This window comes from Panthera tigris, chromosome C1, assembly GCF_018350195.1.
Source record: "Panthera tigris isolate Pti1 chromosome C1, P.tigris_Pti1_mat1.1, whole genome shotgun sequence".
Taxonomy (NCBI): Eukaryota; Metazoa; Chordata; class Mammalia; order Carnivora; family Felidae; genus Panthera; species Panthera tigris.
Window position 1 is genome coordinate 36,158,719 of NC_056667.1, and position 17,142 is coordinate 36,175,860.

Genomic DNA, 17,142 nt, shown 5'->3' on the forward strand with positions numbered 1-17,142 from the left:
TAAGTTTATTTATTTATTTATGAGAGAATGAGCACAGGAGGGACAGAGAGGAAGAGAGAGAATCCCAAGTAGGCTCCATGCTGTCAGCGTGGAGCCTGATGTGGGGCTCAATCCCACAAACCAGGAGATCATGACCTGGCCCAAAATCAAGAGTTGGACACTTAACTGACTGAGCCACCCAGGCGCGCCACCTCATGCTTCTTGTGCTTGGGGTTCATTGAACTTCTTGGATCTGTGAGTTTATAATTATCATCAAATTTAGAAATTATTCAGCAGTTATTTCTTCAAATATTTTTTATGTCCCTCCCTCCCTTTTAGAGACTCTAATTACTCATCTAGTCTTCTTGAAGTTGTCCCACTGCTCACTTTTGCTCTTTCCATTTTTAAAAATTCTCTTTCCTCTGTTTCATTTTGCATAGTTTCTCTTGCTATGCCTACATTCGCTAATCTTTTCTTTTGCAGTGCTTCATCTCTGTTAGTGCCATCCAGTTTAATTTTCATCTGAGACTCTTAATCTCTAGAAGTTTTTTTTGTGTGTTTTGTAAATATCATCTATAATCTCTCCTTTACATGTTCATACTTTCCTATACCTTATTGAAAATATGAAATATATTTATAATAACAGTTTTAATGTTCTGTTAATTCTATCATCTGTGTCATTTCTGGGTCTATTGATTTCCCCCTTAATTATGGGTCATATTTTCCTGCTTTTTTCCATGTCTAGTAATTTTTTATTATATACACAACTATGAATTTTAGCTTATATGCTGAACATACTCCTTTTTTTTTAAATTCCATTTAGTTAACATACAATGTAATAATATTCTTGGGTATAGAATTGAATGATTTCAATGTTTCCATACAATGCCTGGTACTCATTACAACAAGTGCTCTCCTTAATCTCCATCACATATTTAACCCATCCCCCCCCCCCCCACCTCTTCTCTGGTAACCATCAGTTCTCTATAGTTAAAAATCTGTTTCTTGGTTTTCTTCTTTTTTTTCTTTTTCCCTCTATGTTCGTTTGTTTTGTTTCTTAAATTCCTAAATTCCACACATGAGTAAAATCATATGATATTTGTCTGACTTATTTTGCTTGGTATAATACTCTGTAGCTCCATCCACATCATTAGAAATGGCAAGATTTCATTCTTTTTTTATGGCTGAGTAATATTCCATTGTGTATATATACACTCACACATATACACACCACATCTTCTTTATCCATTCATCAGTCAATGAACATTTGGGCTCTTTCCATAATTTGGCTGTTGTTGATGATGATGGTATTAACATTGGGGTGCATAATATCTCTTTGAATTAATATTTTTGTGTCCTTTGGGTAAATACCTAGTAGTGCAATTGCTGGATTATAGAGTAGTTCTATTTTTTAACCTTCTGGGGAATCTCTATAATGTTTTTGAGTGGCTACACCAGTCTGCATTCCCACCAACAGTGTGAGAAAATTCCCCTTTCTCTGCATCCTTATCAACACCTGCTGTTTCTTGTGTTATTAATTTTAGCTGTTCTGACTGGTTTGAGGTGGTATCTTACTGTAGTTTTGATTTGTGTTAATTTGATGATGAGTGATGTTGAGCATCTTTTCATATGTCTGTTAGCCATCTCGATGTCTTCTTTGGAAAAAATGTCTATTCATGTCTTCTGCCCATTTTTTAACTGGATTATTTTTTGGGGAGGGTGTTGAGTTTTATAACTTCTTTATATATTTTGGATACTAACCCTTTATCAGGTATGTCATTTTTTATTGCTTTCCATATTTTTGAGCCTTGTTCTGGGACACAGTTAAGTTACTTGGAAATAGTTTGATCTTTTTAAGGATTGCTTTTAAGCTTTGTTAGGTAAGACCAGAGTAACACTTGGGACTAATATTTTCTTGCTGCTGTACCATGAATTACCAGGTTTTCTCCTTCTGACTGGTAGGAACACAAACTATTCCTAACCCTATGTATACACTGAGGAATTTTCACCTCCTTCTCTTGGGTAGTTTTTTCAATTCAGGGACACTGACAGGCCCTGTGCAGGTCACCTCCTCCCTGCACTGTTGCTGGGAGGTCTTTTCAGATAGTAACCTCAGGTAATCCCTTCTCTTAGCGATGACTGTCCTGAATTACTACTTGTCCAATGTCCGAAAATTGTTTTTTTTTTTTTTAATTCAGCTTATTAGTTATATAAGGGGAGAGGGTAAATATATTATTTGTTATTCCATCATGATTGGAAGTGGAAGTCTTTTCTGATTTATATTTTAAAGGGTGTTTTGTTGAGAATAGATGACAAGGGAACAAGAGTGGAAACAGGAATACCTGTGAGGAAGCTATTTTACTTAATTCAAATAAAAGATGATGGTAGCTTGGTCCAAGGTGGTAATGGTGAAAGAAGTAAGAAATGATCAGAATTTGGATATATTTTGATGTTAAGGCCGACAAAATTTATGATGGGTTGATATATAAAAGAAAGAGAAAAGTCCAGAATGACATATAAGGTTTATATTATCTTCATTTTATATTTTAGAACACCAGAGCATGAGAATTTATGAGGCTTGTTCAAGGTCAAACAGCCAATCTCAAACTCAGATCTTCTAATTGCAAAGTCCTATCTCTTTCTAGTGTACCACAGTGACACTAAGACTGTGAGTAGGATAAGCCACAAGTGCTAAGGGGGTGCGAGGAAGAGAAACATTTTTCTGCTTGAAAGAATAAAGGAAAATTCACATAAAACCTAATCTGAGCTCATACTTTCTAAAAATTGGGTAAAACTGAGTAAGTCAAGGAGGGAAGGGTAACTGTTGAGGGAATAGTGACCTGAAGTACAGAAGTCTCTGAGATATCTTTCTACTCAGGATTCCTTTGATCTGGGTAAGCTTTTCAATGGTCAGTATAATTTCATATGTACATTCTGTAAAATGTCTCATGTTCAGAACTTGAAGGGTCTAGAGTTTATTTTCTTGAAAATATTTAGATCTTACTTGCCCTTAGAACAAGAGATTGAATAAGCATAGGTATGATTCTTTTTAAGAAAACCCAAAATACAAAACCTTACCTAAGATCCTTAATTTAAAAAAAAAAAAATCTTTTTGTTTAAATGCTTATTCGTTTTTGACAGAGAAAGAGAAACAGAGCATGAGTGGGGAAGAAGCAGAGAAGAGAGGAGACATAGAATCCAAAGCAGGCTCCAGGCCCTGGGCTGTCAGCACAGAGCGTGATGTGGGGCTTGAACCCACAAACCAAGAGATCTTGATCTGAGCCAAAGTTGGACACCTAACTGACTGAGCCACCCAGGTGCTCCCCCCAAAAAATTCTTAAAAAAAATTTTTTTTAGGTTTATTTAGTTTGAGAAGGAGCACGTGCACGTGTGCACAAGTGTGCACATGAGCTAGGGGGAGAGGTGGGCAGAGAGAGGGAGGGAATCCTGAGCAAGCTCTGCTCCCTCAGCGCAGAGCTGGACGTGGGGCTCGATCTCACAACCATGAGATCATGACCTGAGCTGAAGTCAAGAGTTGGATGCTTCACTGACTGAACCACCCAGGTGCTCCCCAAAATTCTTTACAGTAGGGTTAATTTGAATGACTGTGGTAAGGAGTCCCAATTATATTCCACGTATGATGGGAAGCCATTGGGTTTTAAAACAAGGAATTCACATGATTTCATCTATGGTTTTTAAAATATTACTATGGCTGAGGTGAAGAATAGACTGGTAGGGGCAGGGGAATGAGTAAGAAGAACAAAAGTGGAAGGAAAATCATTTAGAAATCTTTTATAGAGTTTGGGGCACCTGGGTGGCTCAGTCAGTTAAGCATCCGACTTCAGCTTAGGTCACAGTCTCACAGTTTGTGAGTTCAAGCCCTGCATCAGACCCTTTGCTGACAGCTCAGAGCCTGCTTCGGATTGTGTCTCCCTCTCCCTCTGTTCCTCCCTCCCTCCCTCGCTCCCCCCACTCTCAAAAATAAATAAACATTAAAAAAAATTAAAAAAAATATCTTATAGACTTTAACTGAAGTAGTGGTAGTATTGGAAATAGAATGGCTTGGACACAGGATATATTTTTAGGGTATAATTCCACAGAACTTGCTGGTTGTTTTGGATGTGGGTGTGAAGAAAAGAGAATAAACAATGACTCATAGGTTTTTGCCTAAGCATCTGGAGGAATGGTGGTTCCATACAATGAGATAGTACAATGTAGGGAGGAGTAGCAGATTTTAGAAATTCAAGAGCTCTGTTGTGGAAGTGTGAGTTTGAGATGCCTGTTAAGGTATCCAGTTGGAGATGTCAAATAGGCACTTGAATATATGAGTCTTGCACTCACAGGAGAGAGCACAGAGTCAGCAATAAAATGCTGGGTAACATCAACATCAAAGAGTTAAAACTGGAAAAACTGGAAAAAAATCATTTAGGGAGTGTGTATAGGGAGAGAAAAAAGATATTTCACATCTGAGCCTCAGTACTAAATTATTTAGAGGTCAGGAAGGGAAGGAACAAGTAAAGGAGAATAAAATATGAGCAGCTAGTGAGAGGAAGAAAACCAGGAAATCATCAGGTCCCAGAAACCAAACAAAGAAAAGTATCTCAGGAAGAGTTACACATATTAGGTTGAACAAAAGAAGCCAAACACACACAAAAATACATGGTGTACAATTCTAATTATAGGAGATCCAGTAAAACAAAATTAATAACATGGTGATAGAAGAAAGTAGTTGAGGGACGAGGGGGTTGACTGGAAAAGGGTCACATGGGAATTTCTGGGGTAATAGAATATTTCCGTCTTTTGTTTTGGATGTTATATGGATGTATATAATTGTCTCATTGAACAGAACACTTAAGATCTATATATTTTATTGAATGCAAATTATATCCCAATTTTTTTTTTTAAAGAGGGAGTTGAAACTGCAAATGATGTTGAGAGGTTACATGAAATGAGGGTCAAAATCACTGGTGATTTTGATAACAGTGGTTTTAATGGCAAAGATGGGGATGACTGTTTAGAATGGACTAACAAGACAATAGGAAATGAAGGTGTGAAAGTGACAAGTACAGAATTACCTACATGGACTCTTTCCTAAACAGGGGAGGAAAGAACTGCACAAGTCAGGGAAGTCTGTGAAAGATTTTCTTTTTATTTTCTTTCTTTTAAAAAAAATTTTTTTAATGTTTATTTATTTTTGAGACAGAGAAAGAGCCTGAGTGGGGAGGGGCAGAGAGAGAGAGGAATACAGAATCCAGAGCAGGCTCCAGGCTCTAAGCTGTCAGCACAGAGCCTGATGCGGGGCTCACAAACCCATGAACCGTGAGATCATGACATCAGCCGAAATTGGACGCTTAACTGACTGAGCCACCCAGGCACCCCTCTTTTTATTTTCTTGAGATTGAAGAAATGACAGCATGTTTTTATGATGATGAGAATGGTTCAGTAGGAAGTAGAAATTCATGGCATAGGAGAGGGAGGGCAGTGGAGGTGCAGACTTCTTAAGGAGGAGATTCAAGGAGTTGCCTTCAATAGGAGTATGGTCTTCTGCTGTTGTAGATAAGAAATGTGTACATGGGTACAAATTTAGGTTAGTGGATTTGTAGAGCAGGAATATGAAATATTTTTGTGTTTTTTTTTTAATCTTTATTTATTTTTGAGAGAGAACGTGTGAGCAAGGGAGGAGCAGAGAGAGAGGAGACACAGAATCTGAAGCAGGCTCCAGGCTCTGAGCTGTCAGCACAGAGCCTGACGCAGGGCTCAAACTCACAAACTGTGAGATCAATCATGACCTGAGCCGAAGTTGGACACTCAACTGACTGAGCCACCCAGGCGCCCCTTGTGTTGTTTCTTTTTACACCCAGTTGGATAAAAAGCAAAGTCAGCATATGAGGATGAGATTTGGGGAAGGAGTACTAGAGGTTTGGAGAGAAGGTGCAAATTAGTTGTCTTGGAGAGAGAGAGAGAGAGAGAGAGCGAGCGCACACATTGCCTAGGTGACTGTAGTATGGTTAATGAGACCCACTTGATATTTATCATCATAAATATAAAGAGACAGTAGCCAGCATGATTTTGGATTTTTCTTTAGTCATCTTCAGCTGCCTGAGTGCAGTTGTAAAATAGATGGAAAGCTGGGTTTGAAAGTGTTGGGATTTCAACAGGACTGTGGTGTCGTGTGTGTGTGTTGGGCGAAGTTTTAATTAGGACTAGAATTTAAAGTGATTTTTGAACAAAGAAGTTGAGAATATAGGGAGTTTGCTGATGACAGAATGAGTTCATGGGAGGCACAGTGTAAGCTTTTTTGTTGGAAGATCAGAGAATAGAGGGAGACTGTCAAATTGAGAAAGCGAAGCTTGGAGATATGATGGTGACTGAGATAATGAGGGCTGTAAGACATGATTAGATTCGTCCTCATGGTTTCTTAGGAAAGAGTATTTATTATTTCTAATCACAATTGCATTCTTGAGATTGATCTCAATCCTTTCAGTAGTTTCTCCTCACATTTCCAATAGTTTTTTTATGACCGTCCACCAGTCCTACAGAGTCTGGCTGTGACCTACCCCCATAGCCTTTATAAACTATTCCTTTTCCTGTCATTCTCCCCTCCTGTCACCCACTTTACTATTTCTTGAACATTCTACCCCTTCCCTCCACTCCTCTATCTTTGTCTTTCTTCAAGCAGTACGCCAGTTTGAGGACAGAAACTTTCTCTTGTTTCTTGTTGCTTCCCTAGCATCCAGAACACTGTCTGGTGCAAAGTAGGTATTTGGTAAATATTTGGGTGAATATAAATGGCAAGCTTCCCAAATTGCCTTTCAAATAAATTTATATACAGTTTTCATTGGCAGGTACAGCATAAGGTGGCTTTTCATCATGCTTTGTTTTTCTCCCAACTACAAGAAAAAGCCTCAGGCATTAACATGTAATGGAAAGAGTTTTTAGAAGGAACTCAGGCCTGTTCTAAAATTTATGGTGAAATGAAAGTATTCCTTCATTCAGTGATTAAGCAGTTTTTAAGAAATAAATTTCACAGGTTAAGTTAATGGTTTTATTTTTATGGCAAGAACATTAATTTTTATGAGATATGAGAATGTGACTTGTATTTTTTGTTTTCTAAATCAAATTTACCATGACCATTCTTCTTTAGAAACTATTTAAGACATGGTTGTTACCTTTAGAGGAGCTCCTTGTGTTTTCTTGGGAAGCAAAATCTAAACATTGGAAAAGTGCAGTGGTAATACAAAAGTCAAGACGGTGACAAATTATTATAAGGTGGAACACAATGAATTATGAAATCTTTCTGGGGCAAACAGGATTTGCTGACCTGGTTCAGTTGAAAGTGGTATACTGCTCAGCTCATGTAATGGTGTCACCCTTTTGTTCTTCAATAGCCATTTAAGTTCCTTGAGCCCAAGGTGGGCCCCTGTTATAACTGACATTTGTGTTTTCATTGCAGTTGTCGGACAAGTAACCGTAAGAGTTTGATTGTGACCTCTAGCACATCACCTACACTACCACGGCCACACTCACCACTCCATGGCCACACAGGTGAGTGCTTGAAGGTTAAGAAAGGTGGAATGATAAAAAGGACAGGCAGAATGAAAAGAGTGGTCAGTGATGCCTAATTTCTTTCCTACTTCTCACTTTCTGTAGTTCAGCACATCACATTGTCATTTCATGTGGCTGACTGAGGCATACAGAATTCATGGGTATGCTTTCTATGGGAGAATGTGTTCAGTCTGTTTTTGACTTAGGTGTTTCTTGCCTTAACCTGCCACCTTTTCTTTTGGTCTTGTACATATCTTGGGGCCAGGTATGTATCCTGGGTGCATGGCCTCTGTTCTGGTATACTGAGAGTGTGTTATGATTCTCGTCATCTGGGGCCATGTGAAGAGGGCTTCATTAACATTTTGTCCTACCATGGCCAGGGGAAGTCCTCACAAAGATGGTTTTCTGCTTCATGGAACTCCTAATAACTTTCTCTCTGTTAGAATAGGATTCAACAGGGGCACCTGAGTGGCTCAGTCGGCTAAGTGTCTGACTTTGGCTCAGATCATGATCTCATGGTTTGTGAGTTTGAGCCCTGTGTCGGGCTCTGTGCTGACAGCTCAGAGCCTGGAACCTGCTTTGGATTCTGTATCTCCCTCGTTGTCTGCCCCTCCCCTGCTTATGCTCACTCTCTCTCTCTCTCAAAAATAGACATTAAAATTTTTTTTAAATAAACTCATAAAAAATAGAAAAGGAGTCAACAAAAGTGAGAGGAATATTTATGTTGGTATTGATTTCACATACTGAAATTGAAGCAAATGATCTCATGTATTCAGACTCTCCTTTTGGAACGTGAGCTCCTCTAGCCAGTATGAGGACTGATTCATTTACCTATGACTGAGGAATATAAAAAAATTATAAGGCAGAAGACTTCATTTGAGTTAGCCATATATTTTAGCCTAGACATGTGTTTTTGCATCCCAGGGGAGCGTTTGCTAAAGGGGTTGCTGCACGGTTAAACACTGTTCGTTGCTACATTATTTACAGTGGAAATTCCAGACCTAGGGGTAATGGAAATGGAGCAGGCTTGAAACCGTGGGAAGCCACTTAGAGCTTGCTGCCTGGGTTTGGTAAGCCATGGGCCTTGTCAGTCTTTGGGCAGTAAAAGAGTACCAAAGTGGGACACCTGGGTGGGTCAGCGGTTAAGTGTCTCTCTGACTTCGGCTCAGGTCATGATCTCACAGTTCGTGAGTTCAAGCCCTCACTGCTGTCAGCACAGAGCCTGATTCAGATCCTCTGTCCCCCTCTGTCTGCCCCTCCCCTCTGTCTGCCCTTCCCCGACTTGTGCGCTTTCAAAAATAGAAATAAACAAATGAACTATTGGGACCTCATAAAAATAAATAGCTTCTGCACAGCGAAGGAAACAATCAGCAAAATTAAAAGGCAACCAACAGAATGGGAGAAGATATCTGTAAATGACATATCAGGTAAAGGGTTAGTATCCAAAATCTATAAAGCACTTACCAAACTCAACACCCAAAAAACACATAATCCAGTGAAAAAAATGGGCAAAAGACATGAATAGACACTTTCCCAAAGAAGACATCCAGATAGCTAACAGACACATGAAAAGATGCTCAACATCATTCATCAGGGAATTACAAATTAAAACCACAATGAAATACCACCTCACACCAGTCAGAATGGCTGAAATTGACAACTCAGGGAGCAACAGATGTTGGCCAGGATGCAGAGAAAGAGAATCTCTTTTGCACTGCTGGTGGGAATGCAAACTGGTACAGCCACCCTGGAAAAGGAGTATGGGGTTCCTCAAAAAATTAAGAATAGAACTACCTTATGACCCAGCAATTGTACTGCTAGGTATTTATCCAAGAGATACAGGTGTGCTGTTTCAAAGGGGGACATGCACCCCAATGTTTATAGCAGCACTATCGGCAATAGCCAAAGTATGGAAAGAACCCAAATGTCCATTGACAGCTGAATGGATGAAGAAGATGTGGTGAATATATATACAATGGAGTATTACTCGGCAATGAAAAAGAATGAAATCTTGTCATTTGTAACTCTGTGGATGGAACTAGAGGGTATTATGCTAAGTGAAACTAGTCAGAGAAAAACAAATATCATATGACTTCATTCATATGAGGAATTTAAGATACAAAACAGATGAACATAAGGGAAGCAAAAATAATACAAAAACAAGGAGGGGGACAAAACATAAGAGACTCTTACATACAGAGAACAAACTGAGGGTTGCTGGAGGGGTTAGGGGTGGGGAGATGGGCTAAATGGACAAGGGGCATTAAGGAAGACACTTGTTGGGATGAGCACTGGGTGTTATACATAGGAAATGAATCACTGGAATCTACTCCTGAAATCATTATTGCACTGTATGCTAACTAACTTGGATATTAAAAAAAAAAAAAAAAAAAAAAAAGGTTAAAGGATTCACAAGTTGAAATGAAATGAAATTTTCCTGAAAAATATTTTAAGTGTTTGTAAATTGTCCACAGAGCATAGGGCAATATTTCAAGTAAGGATGTATGTTTAGGAATTGAAAGAGAATTAAAAAAAAAAATAGCATAAAAGTACAGATTACAATAGAAAAAAAATAGAAATAAACATTAAAAAAACAAACAAAAACCACAGCAGTGAAACAGCTCGTCATCAAGCCAGATAAGACAGACCTGTTTCACTTGGGTTTGTCTCTTTTCTCACAGTTTACTGTGTCTTTGGAGGAAGGAAAATGAGGGTGCATGTGGAGTAGTTGTCTAAGTACAATGAGAGTCTGGTGGTTCTGAAATTGATTTTTGTCCTTGGGACAAAGGTCTCACTTTACTGGGCTCAAATCCAGCTGTTCAGTGTGCTCATGGCCCTTCTCCAGAAATCAATAAAACTCTCAAACACTAACTCTCATATTAGAAGACACCACAAGAGCACAGGGGGGACCAGGGAATTGGAGGCATACTGAGCCTGTAAAGTAAAGCTCTCATTGTGTTTGGGTATGTTCCCCCTCAAATTGACTAGGTTATGTGCACTCTACACTGGAACTTTGTAAAAACAGCATGTATCTCTGACCTGTCCTTTTCATCTATAGAAATAAATTTAGCTTGTACAGACCTTATACATTATTTCATAACTATAATGTGAATTCTGCGCATGTTACTAGTGCCTGCTCCTCTCTGAGATGATTATCTCTTTATTTAGATTCCTGGCAGTTAGAGTTCAGGACTAAATCTTCCCTATTCAAGTGGCTTTGATTGAGAACATCATCTGCTCTTTTCAGCCTGCCTAGGGCTGTAGACTCTAGCTTTGAGTTAATACGTGTAACATAGTTTGTACTCCATAAATGTGACCTGTCATCATCATCATCTCTCCCCAGATCACTGTAGAAAATCCAGGTGGGCCTCAGACCCAGGGAAGAATTGACTTAAAAGCCCAATTCATGGCTGTAGACTCTCTACTTACCTAGATGTTGAGAAAAGCAGCACTGATTGTTCCATGCAAATCAAACTTCACATTAGATTATATCCTCCAGTCTTAATACGTCGTGATATTTGGGTCCACAGGATGTCCTAAGACCCTTCAACTTTAATTTTAAGTCTGGAATCTGTTGAGGAATGTGAGGCCTGTTGACTGGAAAGTAGGTCTATTTATTCCATACAGTTCAATTTATTATTACATACTTACTATGTGTAAGTAGATTATAACTACAACAAGGTCAGTTTAGTAGGTACTTAGTAATTCTGGAAATAGAACCTTCCTAGTTCGTTGTTGTTGTTTTTTAATTAGTAAACTTTGTTTTTTAAAGCAGTTTCTGGGCTTACACCAAAATTGAGCAGAAAACACAGAGAGTTCCCATATACCCTGTCCCATAGCATATAGCTTCCCCCACTATCAATATCCTGCACCAGAGTGGTATATTTGTTAAAATCGATTAACCTACACTGGCACATCATTATCCCCCAAACTCCATAATTTACATTAGAGTTCACTCTTGGTGTTGTACATGACATGTATCTATCATTGTATTATCACAGAGAATAGTTTCACTGATGTAAAAACTCCCTGTGCTCTGCCTTTTCATCCCTCCCTACCTCCAACCCCTGGCATCCACTAATCTTTTCACTGTTTCCATAGTTTTGCCTCTTCCAGAATGTCATATAGTTGGAATAATATAGTATGAGACCTTTTCAGATTGGCTCATTTTACTTAGTAATGCATTTTAAGAGTCCTTCATGTCTTACCATGCCTTGATAGCTCATTTCTTTTTAACACTGAGTAATAATATTCCATTGTCCAATGTACCACAGTTTATTAACCCATTCACCTACTGAAGGATATCTTGGTGGCTTCCAAATTTGGCAATTATGAATAAAGGTGTTATAAACATCTGTGTGCAGAGTTTTTGTGGACATAAGTTTTCAGTTCATTTGGATAAATACCAAGGAGCTTGATTGCTGAACATGTGGTTAAGGGTATGTTGAATTTTGTAAGAAACTGCCAAACTATCTTCCAAAGTGTCTGTACTATCTTGCGTTCCCACCAGCAGTGAGTTAGAGTTCCTGTTGCTCCACATCCTCACCAACATTTGATGTTATCAGTGTTTTGGACTTAGGCTATTCTAATAGGTTTGTAGTGGTATCTCGTTTCAATTTGCTTATCCCTAATGGCATATGATGTTGAACATCTTTTTATGTTTATTTTGAGAGAGAGAGAACTAGTGAGCGCCTGCACAAGCAGGGGAGGGGCAGAGAGACAGAGAGAGACAGAATCCCAAGCACACTCCACATTGTTAGTGCAGAGCCTGACGCGGGGCTCAGTCTCTTGAATGGTGAGATCATGACCTGAGCCGATATCAAGAGTCGGACATTTAACCAACTCAGCCACCCAGGTGCCCCTGAACATCTTTTCATATGCTTACTTGTCATCTTCTTTGGTGACGTGTCTGTTCACATTTTTTGCTTGTTTTTTAATCAGGTTGTTTTATCATTGATTTAAGTGTTCTTTGTATTATTTTGGATCACAGTCTTTTATCAGAGGCCTTTTGCAAACATGTTCTCCTAGTCTTTGGCTTGTTGCCTTATTCTTTTTTGCATAGCAGAAGTTTTTAATTTTAATTTTAATGAAAACCCAACTTAATTATTTCTTTCATGGATCATGCCTTCGGTGTTGTGCCTAAAATGTCATTGCCATAGCCAGGGTCATCAAGGTTTAGGTCTGTGATACATTTTTTTTATGAAGGTCTATATCTATTCATTTTTTTTTTTTTTTTTTTTGCTTGTGCATGTCCACTTGTTCCAGCACTATTTGTTGAAAAGATTGTGTTTTTTTTTTAATTTGTTTTGTTTTGTTGCTTTTGCTCTTTTGTCAAAGATCAGTTTACTGTATTTATGTGGTTTTGTTTCTGCCTGTCTGTTCTGTCTCTATATTGTTCCATTAATCTGTCTTTCCTTTATCCAGTACCACACAGTCTTGATTACCACAGCTTTATAATAAGTCTTGAAGTTGGATAGCATTAGTTCTCCAACTTTGTTCTTTTTCTTCAATATTGAGTTGGCTATTTTTGGGTCTTTTGCTTCTCTATATAAACTTTAGAATCAGTTTCTCAACGTCCACAAAATAATTTGCTGGGATTTTGATTGGAATTGTGTTGAATCCATAGATCAAGTTGGGAAGAGCTGACATCTTGACAGTATTGAGTCCCCCTATCTATGAATATGGAATCCCTCTCCATTTATGCAGTTCTTCTTTGATATCTAACATCAGAACTTTGTAGTTTTCCTCATTTAGATCTTACACATATTTTGTTGGATTTATAACTAAGTATTTCATTTTTGGGGAGTGGTAATGTGAATGGCAATAGGCTTTTAATTTATATTTCCACATGTTCATTGAGAGTATATAGTAAAGTGTTGACTTTTGTACATTAACCTTGTGTCCTGAATTTTTGCTGTAATAGCTTATTAGTTCTAGGATGTTTTCTGATTTTTTTTCAGATTTTCTCTATAGGCTATCATGTCTTCTGTGAACAAAGACAGTTTTATTTCTCCCTTCTCAATCTGTATACTTTTTATTTCCTTATCTTACTGCATTAGCTAGGACTTCCATTGCAATGTTGAAAAGCAGTGGTGAGAAGGTACCACATGGTGGGAGAGTTTCAAGTTTCTCACCGTTAAGTATGATGATAACTGTAGGTTTTTTGTAAGTGTTCTTTATCAAATTGATGAACTTTTCCTTCTATTCCTAATTTGCTGAGTTTTTAAAATCATGAATGGGTTTTGGATTTTATCAAATACTTTTTTTGCATCTGTTGATATGATCATTTTTAAAATTTAAATGTTTTATTTATTTTTGAGAGAGCACAAGCTGGGGAGGGGCAGAGAGAGGGGGACAGAAGATCAAAGTAGGCTCTGCACTGAGAACAGTGAGCCTGATGCAGGGCTCAAACTCATGAACTGTGAGATCATGACCTGAGCTGAAGTCAGATGCTCAACTGACTAAGCCACCCAGGGGCCCCAATATGCTCATTTGATTTTGCTTCTTTAGCTTGTTGGTTTGATGGGTTACACTGATTAATTTTCAAATGTTGAACCAGCCTTGCATACCTGGGATAAATCCCCCCTTGTTATGGTGTATAATTTCTTTTATGCATTGTTGGCTTTCATTTGCTAATATTTGGGGGGGGGGGATTTTACATCTTTCATGAGAGAGATTGGTCTTTAGTTTTTGTCTTGTAATGTCTTTGCCTGGTTTTGGTATTAGGATAATTGTGGCTCATAGAGTAAATTAAGTTCCCTCTGCTTCTGTCTTCTGGAGGAGATTGTGGAGTGCTGTTATAATTTCTTACTAAGTGTTTGATTGAGTACATCTGGGCCTTGTATTTTCTGTTTTGGAAGGTTATTAATTATTGATTACTTTCTTTAATAGAAGCCTATTCAGATTGCCTGTTTGTTGCCAGAGCTTTGGTAGATTTTGATTTTTAAGGAATTGGTCTATTTAGGTTATCATATTTATGGATACAGGGCTGTTCACAGCATCGCTTTATTATCCTTTTAATGTCCATGGACTCTGTAATGATGTCTCTTGTTTAATTTTTCTTTAAAAAAATTTTTTTTAAATGTTGATTACTTTTGAGAGAGACAGAGACAGAGACAGAGAGCAAGCAGGGAAGGAGCAGAGAGAGAGGTAGACACAAAATCAGAAGCAAGCTCCAGGGGCCAGCACAGAGCCCGATGTGGGGCTCAAACTCACAGACCACAAGATTGTGACCTGAGCTGAAGTCGGCCGCTTAACCGACTAAGCCATCCAGGTGCCCCTAATTTCTAATATTAGTGATTTCTGTCTTCTCTCTCTTTTTCTTAGCCTAGCTAGAGATTTATCCATTTTGTTGGTCTTCTCAAAGAACCAGCGTTTAGTTTTGTTGATTTTTCTCTGTTGACTTCCTGTTTTCAATTTCATTGACATCTTCTCAAGTATTTATTATTTCATTTCATCAGCTTACTTTAAACTTAATCTAGTTTCTTAAGGTGTAGGCTTAGATGATTAATTTTAGATCTTCTTTTCTAATATATGCATTTAATGCTATGAATTTCTCTCAAAGCTGTGTTTCATTGCATCTCACAAATTTTGGTAAGCTGTATTTTCATTTTCATTTAGTTGAAAATGTTTATCTTGAGATTTCTTCTCTGACTCATGTGTTATTTTGAAGTGTGTTTTTAATCTCCAAGTATTTTGCCATTTTCCACTTATCTTCTGTTATTGATTACTAGTTTGCTTCCATTGTGATCTAAAAGTAGACATTGTATGATTTCTGTTCTTTTAAATTTGTTAAGATGTGCTTTATGGTCCAGAATGTGGTCTATCTTTGTGAATGCTCCATGTGATCTTGAGAAGGATGTGTGTTCTGCTGTCATTGGATTAAGTAGTCTATACATGTCAGTTATGTCCAGTTGATTGGTGGTGCTGTAGAATTCAACTGTGTCCTTACGGATTCTCTGCCTGTGTATGTAGACATGAAACTGGTGAGTCTGTGTAAATGGAATATACTGTGTAAATTTTTGGAATAAGATTAACACGTTAGTGGGCATGTATGTTTATATGATGTTTGTTAAATATCATCTAATTTTCAATGAGTGTACTGGGATTTAGAGTATGACTTCCTTGAGGCTTTGGAGCAAGTCCCAGGATTCATTCCTCTTTACTCCCTAACACTTTCAGGCTCATCACTCCATCTTCCTTGAATCCACTAGGGCTAATTTCATCATCCCTTATTCCTGTTTATATCTGTCACTACAGGAATCCCCTGGCACCCTCCTTTCCCGTATGCTACATTCTTAATTCTTATAAATTCCAGAATATTCCCTGTTTTGCCCCTTTTTCTCAACCTTCTGACTCTTGAAACCCTTCCAATGTACCTTCTGGAATTTATTATCAGCAAAATCTCCTATATGCTCAATCTTGTTCTTTAAAAAAAATTTTTTTTAATGTTTATTTATTTTGGTGGGGGGGCACACTGAGAGTCCAAAACAGGCTCCCAGCTCTGAGCTATCAGCACAGAACCTGACATGAGGCTCAAACCCAGGAGCCAGGAGATCATGACCTGAGCCAAAGTCAGATGCTTAACTGACTGAGCCACCCAGGTGCCCCTGCTCAATCTTGTTCTAGTGGAATCCTGTGGGAAAGGGAAAGGTTAGAATAAGATTGTCCTACAACCCTCTCAAGTGTTTACCTCTCCCATGGCCTTATAGCATTGGGCCTGAAAGGAAGAGAAGATGTCCTTATCTTTTCATTATTCTCTCTCTCTCTTTTTCTTAATGCCCCCAAACTTTTAATCTTATACCATTAAATTGTATCACTACCCATCAATGCACCTGTAGTTATCTTAGCTCTTGACTCACTATTACTCTTCAGTTCTAACTCCTGTTATTCTTGATGGTTTGAATACATTCGCTGATTTTTCAGTTCTTAGGACTTTTGGTTGTTTGAACTCTTGTTTTCTAGTGAGGTTCTTCTCCATAGTACCTCAGTTACTTGGACTGTTTTAAACTAATTTTAGTTTTATTCTTCCTACTGCTCTCTAAGCACTACCTCTAATCTTTCTACCTTGTGTCATCTAGAAACCTCATCCCCCCAAAAATCAGCATTTGATTCCAGGATCGCCAATCCTTGGGAATTTAAGTTTGGGATGCCTTCTAGACACTGATGGGGATGATTCAGTGTATTAAGGTGGAGAGTACCTGGAAGAGAACATAAGGAGCCAGCAAAATACCTACCCCACCTCTATGTCCAGTGATATAAAGGGATGTGTGACAGCCAACAGTTCTTATTTGAGAGAGCTGCAGGGGAAGCTGTGTGTCTTCATGGGGGCAGTCAAGTTTTTACCTAATTAAATATGTTAAGGGCTTTACTAAATATATGTCCAGGGTGTTTGGGAGTACAAAAGTAAGGATACTCTGGCAGTTGCAGAACCAGTGAGGAGACCATTGCCATTGTCAAGATGGAAGGGAGTGTTAGAAATGGAAAAAATATATGAATATGAGAAAATTTTATGAGATTAAATAAGTAGGAATTAGAGTTAGTTATCTCTAGATTTCCTGGTTGGGTGATTAATGAGTAATGATATCCTTAACTTAAATAAGGAGTACTGAAGAGTAG

The 17,142-nt window shown here is 38.2% G+C and overlaps 1 protein-coding gene across 3 annotated transcripts in view; it reads left to right on the forward strand.

Annotated features, from left to right (window-relative positions):
* Nucleotides 1-17,142, forward strand: part of MAST2 (microtubule associated serine/threonine kinase 2) — a 206,949-nt gene that overhangs the window by 138,467 nt on the left and 51,340 nt on the right. For all 3 annotated transcript variants that reach the window (XM_042996974.1, XM_042996972.1, XM_042996973.1), the window contains one exon: nucleotides 7,433-7,524. In XM_042996974.1, coding sequence (XP_042852908.1) covers nucleotides 7,433-7,524 — 92 coding nt within the window. The remainder of the gene's footprint in view (nucleotides 1-7,432; nucleotides 7,525-17,142) is intronic.